Source organism: Neoarius graeffei, chromosome 12, assembly GCF_027579695.1.
Source record: "Neoarius graeffei isolate fNeoGra1 chromosome 12, fNeoGra1.pri, whole genome shotgun sequence".
NCBI classification, from domain to species: Eukaryota; Metazoa; Chordata; class Actinopteri; order Siluriformes; family Ariidae; genus Neoarius; species Neoarius graeffei.
In genome coordinates, this window is record NC_083580.1 from 8,794,409 (window position 1) to 8,808,958 (window position 14,550).

Consider the following 14,550-nt stretch of genomic DNA (forward strand, 5'->3'; position numbering starts at 1 on the left):
TTGTGCTACCAGAGGCAAATGTGTGTCTTTCTCATCCCATGTTCTTTCTCTTTCAGGGTACTGGCTTTTCCCCAGGAGAATTTTTTCATGTTTTAACCATTACATTACGTTACATTAATGACATTTAGCAGACGCTCTTATCCAGAGCGACGTACAACATACCCAGAGCAGCCCGGGGAGCAGTGCCTTGCTCAAGGGCACTTTGGCCATTCCTGCTGGTCCAGGGAATCAAACCAGCGACCTTTTGGTCCCAAAGCTGCTTCTCTAACCATTAGGCCATGGCTTCCCCAATGAACCACCAACCAAACCATTTTTTTTTCCCCCGGTAGCTTCGATATGACCATAGCGAGGTGTGAAAAACTGTAAACGCTAAACATATAACAGAAGCGTTAGTAATGTAAACTGACTCGGAATCCTGGTATGTATTGTTCCAGCTTTAATTATATATACACAGATGTTGCAGAGAGGTATTTGTTTAATTGTTGAAAAGTAATTTTGTGTCTGTGGGTACTCTTGTTTATTCTATTGTCCCAGCTCTACACACACACACGTTTGTTTCACTATCCTTGTGAAGACCTTCCACTGACATAATTATTACTGCAGCTAATTAATATTGTGCCTGCACCTAAACTTCACTCTTACCTTAAAGTGCCATTCCACCATTGGATGTATTCTTTGGCATAAAATACAATATATTTTACGACAACATGACTAGACAGAGAAATCTTTTAGCTTCAAAATGATATATCAAACATCATTTTTTGACAACGACAAGTATATTAATTTTGCGACCAAAGTCACCTACCCTTTTAATTTCCGCGCGGTAGTGAAACGTGATGTCATCGGCAGGTTCCCCTTCTTGTGTACCACGTGTCGGTCTATTTTTAGACCAGGAAACCCCCAAAGTGAGAGTGTCATTTCTCCTCGTATATGGGAGCCAAAAAAATTGTGAAAAATTTTGAGTTAATTTTTCAGTTAGCTAGATTTATTGGTATTAGCTAGATTTATTGGTATTATTTTTATCGCGTTCTATCCGCCATTGCTGATAATATGTGCCACGTCACACGGTACACAAGAAGGGGAACCTGCCGATGACATCACGCGCGGAAATTAAAAGGGTAGGTGACTTTGGTCGCAAAATTAATATACTTGTCGTTGTCAAAAAATTATGTTTGATATATCATTTTGAAGCTAAAAGATTTCTCTATCTAGTGATACCATTTATATATGTTGTCAAAATATATTGTATTTTATGCCAAAGAATACATCCAATGGTGGAATGGCACTTTAACCTCAGTAATGAAAAGGAAACTTTTTGGCTCTTTTATTTATTTATTTAATAATTTTTTTGTTTAGGGGCGGCACGGTGGTGTAGTGGTTAGCGCTGTCGCCTCACAGCAAGAAGGTCCGGGTTCGAGCCCCGTGGCCGGCGAGGGCCTTTCTGTGCGGAGTTTGCATGTTCTCCCCGTGTCCGCGTGGGTTTCCTCCGGGTGCTCCGGTTTCCCCCACAGTCCAAAGACATGCAGGTTAGGTTAACTGGTGACTCTAAATTGACCGTAGGTGTGAATGTGAGTGTGAATGGTTGTCTGTGTCTATGTGTCAGCCCTGTGATGACCTGGCGACTTGTCCAGGGTGTACCCCGCCTTTCGCCCGTAGTCAGCTGGGATAGGCTCCAGCTTGCCTGCGACCCTGTAGAACAGCGGCTAGAGATAATGAGATGAGATGAATTTTTTGTTTAAAAAAAACCCCAAACAAACACACACAACAGCAATTTCCTTATGGGGACCATCCAAATGTCCCCACAAGGTCGAAATTGTCAGATTTTACCATCCTTGTGTGGACACTTGGTCCTCAGTAGCACATAAAAACCACACACACACACACACACCAGATTATCTGCAGTTTATAAGCCCAGAGGCTGGGCAGTCCAGGGAGACGCTGTCATGCTGAGCAGGCTGTACATAGACTGCATTATGTCCTCACTCTTCTCCTTCTTCACACACACAATCTTTCTCTTTCGCTCTCTCTCAAGTCACACCGACCCTATTCAGACTTCATATTAATATCTCTCTCAGGTGATGCAATCACATACGGACAGCTGTGATGGAAAGCTGTTCACATCTGGTCTTAAACGGATCTCCGCTGACTACATTTCCTCGCAAAAACAACCTCATTTCACTAAAACTAGCTCAGAACCAAAGTGGTACACTTTCACGTGCTGTAATCATAAACACTGTCTGGAGCTGATCCCAGGACTCTTGAATATGACACAATAGGTCATGTTCGGAGTTGAGTATCCAGGTGTCGGAAGTAATTCTAAGCACTGTTCATACAGTCTCACAGGATTGTCTGACAGTGTGATTATATCTCACCGAAATGGATGTTTTAGGCTGCGAATACACGCAACGAAACTATGGAATGCCATTCGAGGCTGATATTAAAGACACAAACATGGCACTATTAATTAATTAGTGGGGCGGAGACAATATTTTTAAATTAAACCAAATTTTCAGTGATGATTACTGGGACTATTCATGCAGCAATACTGTGATACTGACAAGACACCGTACTACTATTTCAGTTTATTCTATCCACATTCACTGGATATGAGCAATCGCATGCTCTAATTGGCTACTCTACTACTAGGATATCAGCTCATATACCGTACCATGAGTAGAGAAAAACAAAAGGGCGGAGCGTGTTGCTGGACCAATCGAGGACAAAATAAAAACTCTACTTGAAAACAACCCCCCCCCCCCCAAAAAAAAGCAACAAAATATGGAATAAAAGTATTTGATGGTAAGAAGGTATCTTTTTGGTTGTTGTTTTTTTTTCAAGAATTATTATTAGGGGGCGTCGTGGCTTGGGTGGATGGGGCGCCATGCCGTCGATCCGGGGACCCGGGCTCGGTTCCAGCCCGGGGTCGTTTCCCGGTCCCTCCCCGTCTCTCTCTCCCGCTCGTTTCCTGTCTCTGCATTGTCCTATCCAATGAAGGTGAAGAAGCCCAAAAAAAATCTTTAAAAAAAAAAAAGAATTATTATTATAGCATTTTTCACAAATTGCTTTTGTCATTTTGCCGTTTCCATCAACATTTCGTTGCGTGTATTCGACTTGCTGACTTTGGGAGTGCAGTGGACTTGCTGACTTTGGGGCTGCGGCCGACTTGCTGACTTTGGGGCTGCGGCCGACTTGCTGACTTTGGGGCTGCGGCCGACTTGCTGACTTTGGGGCTGCGGCCGACTTGCTGACTTTGGGGCTGCGGCCGACTTGCTGACTTTGGGGCTGCGGCCGACTTGCTGACTTTGGGGCTGCGGCCGACTTGCTGACTTTGGGGCTGCGGCCGACTTGCTGACTTTGGGGCTGCGGTCGACTTGTTGACTTTGGGGCTGCGGTCGACTTGCTGACTTTGGGGCTGCGGCCGACTTGCTGACTTTGGGGCTGCGGCCGACTTGCTGACTTTGGGGCTGCGGCCGACTTGTTGACTTTGGGGCTGCGGCCGACTTGCTGACTTTGGGGCTGCGGCCGACTTGCTGACTTTGGGGCTGCGGCCGACTTGCTGACTTTGGGGCTGCGGCCGACTTGCTGACTTTGGGGCTGCGGTCGACTTGCTGACTTTGGGGCTGCGGTTGTCGTGAGCAGTTTTGCGCTCGGGTTTCCGTCGGTGGGGGGTTTATAGCATCAACGAAGCTAACTTTGTTAGGACTGTTAATGTTATGGTCATGCTGTCTGTTGTTGCCCAAATGAAGATGGGTTCCCTTTTGAGTCTGGTTCCTCTCGAGGTTCCTTCCTCATGTCGTCTGAGGGAGTTTTTCCTTGCCGCCATCGCCACAGGCTTGCTCATTGGGGATAGATTAGGGATAAAATTAGCTCATGTTTTAAGTCGTTCAAATTCTGTAAAGCTGCTTTGCGACAATGTTTATTGTTCAAAGCGCTATACAAATAAACTTGACTTGTTTACATTCTAAGCGGAAATGATTTTGTCGGACGTTTTGTATAAAGTTTTTATTTATCGAATTTGCAAAAAAAAAATGCTGTTTCTCAAAATCCAATGAATGTGGATAGAATAAAACGGTTATTCCACTCAATCTCATCGTACATGGATTATAGGCAACTTGGTGCTATGCAGCTCGTCGGCTATCCGCTCATGTACGACTCGATTTCGTGGAATAACTGTTAAATGTTTCAGTTTAATGCTTGCTATAGTTATTTTCTCATTCATATTTCATCCTATTTGTCTTTTTTTATTTTTAAATGATCCCGAAGTTATGTTTTTGTTACGTCGTATTACGTTTGACAGGAAGGTACGCATTTTCTATCCCCTAATTTTTGTCTAACTGTTGTGTTTTGTTTTTTGTCTAACTATTGTGTGAAAGTGTTTGTACGGACAATCCTTTCCTCATATTTAGTACTCGTCTACACCTTTATAATGTAATGATTTATAATCGTTCTTTGGTGTCACCCAGAAGAGGATATGTTCCGTTTTGAGTCTGGTTCCTCTTGAAGTTTCTTTCTCATGTTGTTTCAGCGAGTTTCTCCTCCCCTCTATTTCCTCTCACATGCTCATTACAGATCTAGATCCAGATTTCTCTAGAGTTGCTTTGTGACAATGTCTATTGTTAATAAAGGTGCTATTAAAAAAAATAATAAAAATAAACAAGTAAAACTGAAGTAAAACTCACAAAACTGTTGCTATTTGTTCGAGTGGTTAAGTGAATCTTCAGAGAAAGTTAGACGAGTGTGTGCGCAGACAGTGAGTGGGTGAATTTATTACACTTATTACACTTAATGTTCTCCTAAATGGCTCCTCATTTTCCGGAACAACCCTTCCACATTTTCATGAAAATCGATGCAATTTACTTTCCATGACTCAATCTGGTCAAAAAGCCCATGCCTACAAATGACTCATGAAATATTTTTTTTTTCAGATCGTTGTAGGGTGAGGTGGCAGAGAAGTAACTTCTGTTTACGTCCTTCTTTATTGCACTAGAGCCCTCTCCTGGTGAAGCTCACTCGCACCAGTAAACACGTCTGAGAAACTACATCTCAGCATAATGAGACTCCAGCATGCATAGTGCGCTTCGTCAAAATGACATCGTAATTATAATCATTACTCCCCCAGGGGTCTCTCTCTGACAGAGAGGGAATGGCTAAATGATTTGTCAAATCATTGTCTTGACAAGTTAATTATGTTTATTTTAATAACAACTGCAGGACTTAAATGCGTTTAATTTACGCTTGCTATTTTTGAGATAAAGACAATAGAGTTTGTAAGGTTTCTATTCGGTGAAACATGCGATGAAATATTCCCTGCATTTTATCTCCATGACCTGGACTTGCAAGTATTTTTCATTTTATTTATTGTATACCTTTCCATTTGGTTGGAAGATAGTGATTTGATTACTAGTCTATAACAGCAGCTCTGACAGTAGTCACACAATTATGGAGAGTCGCTTGCTCTAAATCGTGAACGTTTTGATGGTAAGGACTCACTGATGCAGAATAAGTCGAGTAATAAACAAATCTACAAACACAAAGACATATAATCATTGATATGGGGAACGTTTGTAAGGAAATGTTCAACATGATAATTAACGTTTATGGAAGGAGTCTCCGGTGTCAGCGCTGTGTAACGCTCGCGTTTTCCACCGTAAGAAAGTCTTCAGCATTTATGCACTTTCACAGTAACCTACAGTGTCTTGCAAAAGTATTCATCCCCCTTGGCGTTTGTCCTGTTTCGGCACATTACAAGCTGGAATTAAAATTGATTTTTGGAGGGTTAGGTCCTTTGATTTACACAACATGCCTACTACTTTAAAGGTGCAAATAGTTTTTTTTTTTTGTGACATACAGTGGGGCAAAAAAGTATTTAGTCAGCCACCAATTGTGCAAGTTCTCCCACTTAAAAAGATGAGAGAGGCCTGTAGTTTTCATCATAGGTACACTTCAACTATGAGAGACAGAATGGGGGGAAAGAATCCAGGAAATCACATTGTAGGATTTTTAATGAATTAATTGGTAAATTCCTCGGTAAAATAAGTATTTGGTCACCTACAAATAAGCAAGATTTCTGGCTCTCACAGACCTGTAACTTCTTCTTTAAGAGGCTCCTCTGTCCTCCACTCGTTACCTGTATTAATGGCACCTGTTTGAACTCATTATCAGTATAAAAGACGCCTGTCCACAACCTCAAACAGTCACACTCCAAACTCCACTATGGCCAAGACCAAAGAGCTGTCAAAGGACACCAGAAACAAAATTGTAGACCTGCACCAGGCTGGGAAGACTGAATCTGCAATAGGTAAGCAGCTTGGTGTGAAGAAATCAACTGTGGGAGCAATTATTAGAAAATGGAAGACATACAAGACCACTGATAATCTCCCTCGATCTGGGGCTCCACGCAAGATCTCACCCCGTGGGGTCAAAATGATCACAAGAACGGTGAGCAAAAATCCCAGAACCACATGGGGGGACCTAGTGAATGACCTGCAGAGAGCTGGGACCAAAGTAACAAAGGCTACCATCAGTAACACACTACGCCGCCAGGGACTCAAATCCTGCAGTGCCAGACGTGTCCCCCTGCTTAAGCCAGTACATGTCCAGGCCCGTCTGAAGTTTGCTAGAGAGCATTTGGATGACCCAGAAGAGGATTGAGAGAATGTCATATGGTCAGATGAAACCAAAATAGAACTTTTTGGTAAAAACTCAACTTGTCGTGTTTGGAGGAGAAAGAATGCTGAGTTGCATCCAAAGAACACCATACCTACTGTGAAGCATGGGGGTGGAAACATCATGCTTTGGGGCTGTTTTTCTGTAAAGGGACCAGGACGACTGATCCGTGTAAAGGAAAGAATGAATGGGGCCATGTATCGTGAGATTGAGTGAAAACCTCCTTCCATCAGCAAGGGCACTGAAGATGAAACGTGGCTGGGTCTTTCAGCATGACAATGATCCCAAACACACCGCCCGGGCAACGAAGGAGTGGCTTCGTAAAAAGCATTTCAAGGTCCTGGAGTGGCCTAGCCAGTCTCCAGATCTCAACCCCATAGAAAATCTTTGGAGGGAGTTGAAAGTCCGTGTTGCCCAGCGACAGCCCCAAAACATCACTGCTCTAGAGGAGATCTGCATGGAGGAATGGGCCAAAATACCAGCAACAGTGTGTGAAAACCTTGTGAAGACTTACAGAAAACATTTGACCTCTGTCATTGCCAACAAAGGGTATATAACAAAGTATTGAGATGAACTTTTGTTATTGACCAAATACTTATTTTCCACCATAATTTGCAAATAAATTCTTTAAAAATCAGACAATGTGATTTTCTGGATTTTTTTTCTCATTTTGTCTCTCATAGTTGAGGTGTACCTATAATGAAAATTACAGGCCTCTCTCATCTTTTTAAGTGGGAGAACTTGCACAATTGGTGACTGACTAAATACTTTTTTGCCCCACTGTAATAATTAAGATGAAAAAACAGAAATCTGGAGTGTGCATAGGTCAGAGTCAATACTTTGTACCTTTTGCTGCAATTCCAGCTGCAAGTCTCTTGGGGTATGTCTTGATTAGCTTAGCACATCTAGCCACTGGGATTTTTGCCCATTCCTCAAGGCAAAACTGCTCCAACTCCTTCAAGTTAGATGGGTTGCGTTGGTATACAGCGATCTTCAAGTTATGCCAAAGATTCTCAATTGGATTGTGGTCTGGGCTTTGACTAGGCCATTCCAAGATTTTTAAATGTTTCCTTTTAAACCACTCCAGTGTAGCTTTAGCAGTATGTTTAGGGTCATTTACTGCTAGAATGTGAACCTTCGTCCCAGTCTCAAACAGGTTTTCCTCCAGAATCACCCTGTGTTTAGTGCCATCTATCTTCAGTCCTGACCAGCTTTCCTGTCCCTGCAGATGAAAAATATCCCCACGGGCATGATGCCGCCACCACCATGCTTCACTGTAGGAATGGTGTTCTCAGGGTGTCGGGTTTGCGCCACACATGGCGTTTCCCACGATCGCATGTGTGCATAAGTATTCACCCCCTTTCATAGGAAATCCCTGAATAAGAGCTGGTCCAACCAATTCACTTCATAAGTCACATAATTAGTTGATTAAGATCCAGCTGTGTGCAATCAAAGTGTCACATGATGTCTGTATTAAATCTACCTGTTCTGGAAGGACCCTGACTCTGCAACATTACAAAGCAAGCAACATAAAAACCAAGGAGCACTCCAAATAGGTCAGAGACAAAGTTGTGGAGAAGTATAGATCAGGGTTGGGTTATGAAAAATATCCCAAACTTTGAATATCCCACGGAGCACCATTAAATCCATTATCGCAAAATGGAAGGAACATGGCACCACTACAAACCTGACGAGAAGGCCGCCCACCAAAACTCACAGACTGGGAAAGGAGGGCATTAATCAGAGATGCAACAAAAACACCAAAGATAACACTGAAGAAGCTGCAAAGATCCACAGCAGAGATGGGAGTATCTGTCCATAGGACCTCTTTAAGCCGTACACTCCACAGAGCGGGGCTTTATAGAAGAGTGGCCAGAAAAAAAGTCATTGCTTACAAAAATCACGTTTGGAGTTTGCCCAACAGCATGTGGCAGACTCCCCAAACACATGGAAGAAGATTCCCTGGTCAAATGAGACTACAATTGATCTTTCTGGACATCATGGGAAATGCCATGTGTGGTGCAAACCCATCACCCTGAGAACACTATTCCTACAGTGAAGCATGGTGGTGCCAGCATCATGCTGTGGGGATATTTTTCATCTGCAGGGACAAGAAAGCTGGTCAGGACTTGAAGGAAAGATGGATGGCAGTAAATACAGGGCAATTCCTGTTTGAATCAGCCAGAGGTTTGAGACTGGGATGAAGGTTCACATTCCAGCAGGGCAATGACCCTAAACATACTGCTAAAGCTACACTGGAGTGGTTTAAAGGGAAACATTTAAATGTCTTGGAATGGCCATATCAAAGCCCAGACCTCAATCCAGTTGAGAATCTGTGGCATAACTTGAAGATTGCTGTACACCAACACAACCCGTCTAACTTGAAGGAGTTGGAGTAGTTTTGCCTTGGGGAATGGGCAAAAACCCCAGTGGCTAGATGTGCTAAGCTAATAGAGACATACCCCAAGAGACTTGCAGCTGGAATTTTAGTAAAAGGTGGCTCTACATAGTACTGACTTTGGGGGGGGGTGAATACCTATGCACACTCCCGATTTCTGTTTTCTTCATCTTAATTATTGTTTGTATCACAATAAAAAACATTAATTTTAAAGTGCACCTTTAAAGTAGTAGGCATGTTGTGTAAATCAAATGGTGCTAACCCTCCAAAAATCCATTTTAATTCCAGCTTGTAATGCGACAAAACAGGACAAACGCCAAGGGGGATGAATACTTTTGCAAGACACTGTAAATGTATTATTATTATCTTCAAGAGAGAGCCTTGTGTTTACAGCTGCTCTAATAAAAGCATTTTAAGTGACAACTTCTCATGGATGGTCCACAATATTAAATGTAACTATAAACGGTTAAAAATACATACATGTTATTTACCAGCTGGGAGGTCCGTATGGTGAAATACCGTGACCGAGGTCTTGAAAGTACTGAGCGAGGCCCTCTGGCAGGAAAAAAACTACATTTTGCTGCCTATGTAGTCCCCTATTTATACAAAACTGAGTCATTCAGGATTCAGCCATGTTTTTGCTCGGCGTTAGCGACAGTTAGAGGTTTTTAGCTTTCTCCTGAAATGTTTTCTTTTATTTCTTCTTCCTCAGGGTCGTAAAACTCACTTTCGCTGTGAACACTGTCGTTATCGCTGTCCATGATGTAAAATTAATGCTATTCTCCTGAGAAATGCTGGCAAAAATTTATAAGATTTTTGACAATCTTTTTTTTTTAATAAGATAAATGTTGACAAAAAATGCTATGTTTGTTGTTGTTGTTGTGAACGAGCGAGTCGCCAGAGGTCCGTAACTGGGGTCCGTATCGTAGGATACGGACCCGCTCGCCAGCCAATCAGAGCGCAGGATTTGATGGAAACCGCACCGCGAAAACAATAAAATGTGTTATCCTTTAGTAAATTAGAAATTTTTAATACTTGACAAATTTCTGTGCTTCATGAGGAATAAAACTCTTTGTAACATGCTGATATTCGAAAGTAATCTCCAGGGTCATAGTAGAAACTCTGCTTTGCGGCAGACCACATCACACCCCCATGTTGTTTATTATTTTCCTATAACAGCACACTGGGTTATGTTTAATTCCTTACATAATGTAGTCTCTGGTCTGCGTTTGGTGTGAGGTTGCTGTGATACTGTGCAATATGAAGGCGTACGTACGTGACAGTGTGGTCCCATATCTTCACAGTCCAATCCGAGCTACAGGAAATGAACACTTTCGGATGGAAGTGGTTCCACCTCACGGCCTCGACAGGCAGGCAGTGTGCAGTGTACGTCTCCAGGTACTGGCTAGAGTAGGATTTGGAGCACTGCAAATGAACACATGGAACCAGGGTTAGATATTATCCATTCATACATGGAGAGACATTTTTGGACACAGACACAGTGGCACCACACTAAGCGCTCCTGTAATGCTTCATTCCACAATATCTGCAAGGAAGGTTTCGGATCAACAATAATAAATCTAGAAAGGTGTCGATATAGTAAAAAGAAAACCACACGTTGGCTTGAAGATATGAAGTTTATCTCCTCATGTTGAAAAACTCGCATTTTTCATACGGAATACATCACGCATCTGAGTGACATATTTAAATAATATTAGCTGGCTTTTTTTTCGTGGTATATCAGATATATTCCACTCAGCTAGAATGATATTGAACGAGTCAAAGACATATATATGATTGCAGATGAATCCTAAATGCGTGAAGAGTTTTTAAATTAAAAGCCCCTGTCCCAACTTTTTTGAGATGTGTTGCTGTCATGAAATATATTATTTGGGGATGTATTTTCTCATCTCATCTCATTATCTCTAGCCGCTTTATCCTTCTACAGGGTCGCAGGCAAGCTGGAGCCTATCCCAGCTGACTACGGGCGAAAGGCGGGGTACACCCTGGACAAGTCGCCAGGTCATCACAGGGCTGACACATAGACACAGACAACCATTCACACTCACATTCACACCTACGGTCAATTTTAGAGTCACCAGTTAACCTAACCTGCATGTCTTTAGACTGTGGGGGAAACCGGAGCACCCGGAGGAAACCCACGCGGACACGGGGAGAACATGCAAACTCCGCACAGAAAGGCCCTCGCCGGCCCCGGGGCTCGAACCCAGGACCTTCTTGCTGTGAGGCGACAGCGCTAACCACTACACCACCGTGCCGCCGGGATGTATTTTGTAAAATATATTTTGTTTACCTATAAAATACTTCAGGATCGTATATTACAGCTGTAAAACATGTGAATTCAAAAAGTATAAGTCTTTGATTTAGATTTCATATTTTCATCATTTGTTGTCCCAAGGCAACCTTTAAAACAAATAAATACAGTGCTTTTAATGTAAAAACTCTTCACGCATTTAGGATTCATCTACAATCATGGTATGTATTGTAAGTGTGTAAGAATCTGTTCCTCAGTTAAAACCAGTGGAGTATTGCTTTGTATTTCATCATTAGAGATGGTTGTTTCTCATCCTCACCTTGTGGATTTTGCCTTCTTCAGTGCCAACGAGGAAAAGGTAGTCGAGCTGTTTATGGAAATCGAAAGACATTCCGCAGTCTGGAATGGAAAACGAGATGGCATTGAGGAGCTTCAAGATGTTGTGCAGGGAACACACATTTCAAAACCAATGCAGTCAAACCAAATTAACTTTTAGTCTACGCAGGAGTTAAAGGGAGAACGCTCATGGCCGTTAAGTCATTAGACATCAGACTGGGAGTGCATCATTTGGTGGTGTTGCTGAAATCTATATATCACCAAACCACTGCAAAAATATAGGGCTACACTCTGGCATTTCCCGTAGAAACTGGCTGCAGACAAGGTGGTATTGAATCCCTGATATTATTGAACATCTACTTCGATACAGTATGTCGAGTATTAACATACGAGCTGAAGTCGGAGTTAGGAGATGACTTCGGCATACAGTTCAGATACCGCATTCCAACTGAGGCGACTGACCGAGAACAACGGTCAAAACACCCAGCATATGAAACATCGGCATGTTATAACATTCTCTAGGCTGATGACAAGGTCCTCATTTTTTGAACCAAGGAGGCTCTACAACGTGGGCTGGTAATAACCGAGAAGGTCTACAAGAGGTACGGACTCTCGCTTAGCCGAAAGAAAACCGAGATGATGGTCTTTAATGGTAACAGCGATGACACAACAGCCAAAGGTCTGGTTAAGCTCGATAACGACGAGCTCACTAACACCACTGAGTTCAAGTACCTTGGTGTCATATTTTCCTCTCTCGAGCCCGAAAAATTTGTTCCGCATCGTATTGTGTCAGCTGCTGGAAAATTTGCAGAACTAAAAAGAGTGCACACAGATCATCGAGTGAAGCTTAAGACAAGAAGGAATGGTCGCCTTAATCAGATCGAGATTGATGTACAATATGGCAACGTCGGAGTTAAATACTGGCGTTATTTTCTTTGGGTTTTTTTTTTTTTATCAACACAGGGTCAATATTATACATACAGGGTCAACAATTTACATACGCTCACTTAGATTATTAATTCAGAGGTGCTGAAACTTCCAAAATGTCTTTTATCTTGCCATGGCCGAGGTCTCTTAACTTCCCGTTAGTGATCACGATTGACTGCAGCTGGTAGCTTCTCTGTGCCTTCATAAAAAGGGTTTGTTTACAGCACTCATTGGATTGACCAACACACAGTAAAATGGGAAAGTCCAAGGAGCTCAGTGCAGATCTGAGAAAGAGGATGACAGATATACACAACCCTGGAATGTCTCTTGGAGCCATTTCTAAACAACTGCAAATTCCAAGATCAGTTCAAACAATTGTATCCGAGTTATTGTGAGGTGTAGTCACTTTGCCAAGCCACTTTGCTTCAAGAAAACCCAAACTGTCACCCTCAGCTGAAAGGAAATTGGTTTGGATGGTCAGGAACAACCTGGCAACCACTATGGCACAGCCCTGCCATGAACTGGAAGCTGATGGATCACTGTCTACAGTTCAGATCACCATGGACTAAGAGGCTGCTATCCAAGAAATAACCCCCCTGCTCCAAAATTGCCACCTTCAAGCTTAACTAAAGTTTGAAGCTGACCACACGGACAAAGAAAAATCCTTCTGGAGGATAGCCGTATGGTCAGATGAGACAAAGATTGAGTTGTTTAGCCACAATGACCACCATATACAGAGGGGCCTGTACTAGCTGGTGGTGGTGGTAGGATCATCATGCTCTGGGGGGCCGTTTTGCTGCCACTGGAACCGGTTCATTGCACAAAGTGGATGGAATAATGAAGAAAGAAGACAACCTCAGAATTCTTCAGCATAAACCATCAGAAACTTGAACATGACTTGGGAGTTACAGCAGGACACTGAACCCAAACACACATCAGAGCTGGTTGTGGAGGATAAAGCAGGCTAACATATGGACCATGCTTATAAGTCGAGTCCATGCCAAGAAAAAACAAAAAAATTTAATTGAACTCTACCAATTCTAACATGAGTCATGAAATATCCAACCAGAATTCTGCCAGAAGCTTGTTCATGGTAAACAAAAATGTTTGGTCAAGGTGAATCTTGCGAAGAGACATTTTACCCAAATATTAGGTGTGCTGTATGTATAGTTTTGACACTGTATGTATAATTTTGACCCTGTGTTGATTTCAGAAAACCCAAAGAAAATTAAAACTTGTGCAACAAATTTGTGTTTTTTTTAATTAAAGATGTATGCTGTACAATCTGCCACAGAAGAAGAACAGTTCAAAGAAATTATTGAAAGCCCAAATATTGCCATGACATTCATATCCAAGATGACATCCACGTCACTGTATGTAAACTTCTGACCACAACTGTATATAGACTAACTGGCACAACGACGATTAAGGAATATCAAGAGCGACAACATTTAGGCCCTGTCCACACAGCAACGGATTCAGGTGAATCTGATAAAATTGTTTATCGTTTCGGCCTGGCGTCCACACGGCACCGGTGTTTTGGGTGCCCCAAAACGAAATCTTTTGAGAACGGGTTCCAGAGTGGAAAAATCTGGCAACAGCGCCGTTGCAAAGTCGTCTGGATGAGTAGAACGGATTTGTTTACGATGACGTCACAACCACATGACTGTCAGTGCTTCACGCCGGGTAGAAGTGTAACGAACTCGATGCGAGTTGTCAACAAATCCTATAACTTGGTTCATGAAATGCGCTTACAAAATATTTTCACTGTGAATATTTATTGTGTAATGGTGCAAAGTGAGAGAGAGAGAGAGAGAGAGAGAGAGAGAGAGAGAATAGCCCTTAGGGCAGAGTCTTTAGTCCAAACACTGCGAATAGCCCTTAGGGCAGAGTCTTTAGTCCAAACACTGCGGAAGCAGTACCAAACCGCACACCGCCCGTGCGCTTT

The 14,550-nt window shown here is 42.5% G+C and overlaps 1 protein-coding gene across 1 annotated transcript in view; it reads right to left on the reverse strand.

Moving 5' to 3' along the window:
• The window catches only part of dnai1.2 (dynein, axonemal, intermediate chain 1, paralog 2), a 113,474-nt gene that overhangs the window by 51,262 nt on the left and 47,662 nt on the right, over positions 1-14,550 (reverse strand). The window contains exons 16-17 of the mRNA XM_060934980.1: positions 11,659-11,738; positions 10,341-10,489 (exon numbers count right to left, since the gene is read on the reverse strand). Of these exons, the coding sequence (XP_060790963.1) occupies positions 10,341-10,489; positions 11,659-11,738 (229 nt within the window). The remainder of the gene's footprint in view (positions 1-10,340; positions 10,490-11,658; positions 11,739-14,550) is intronic.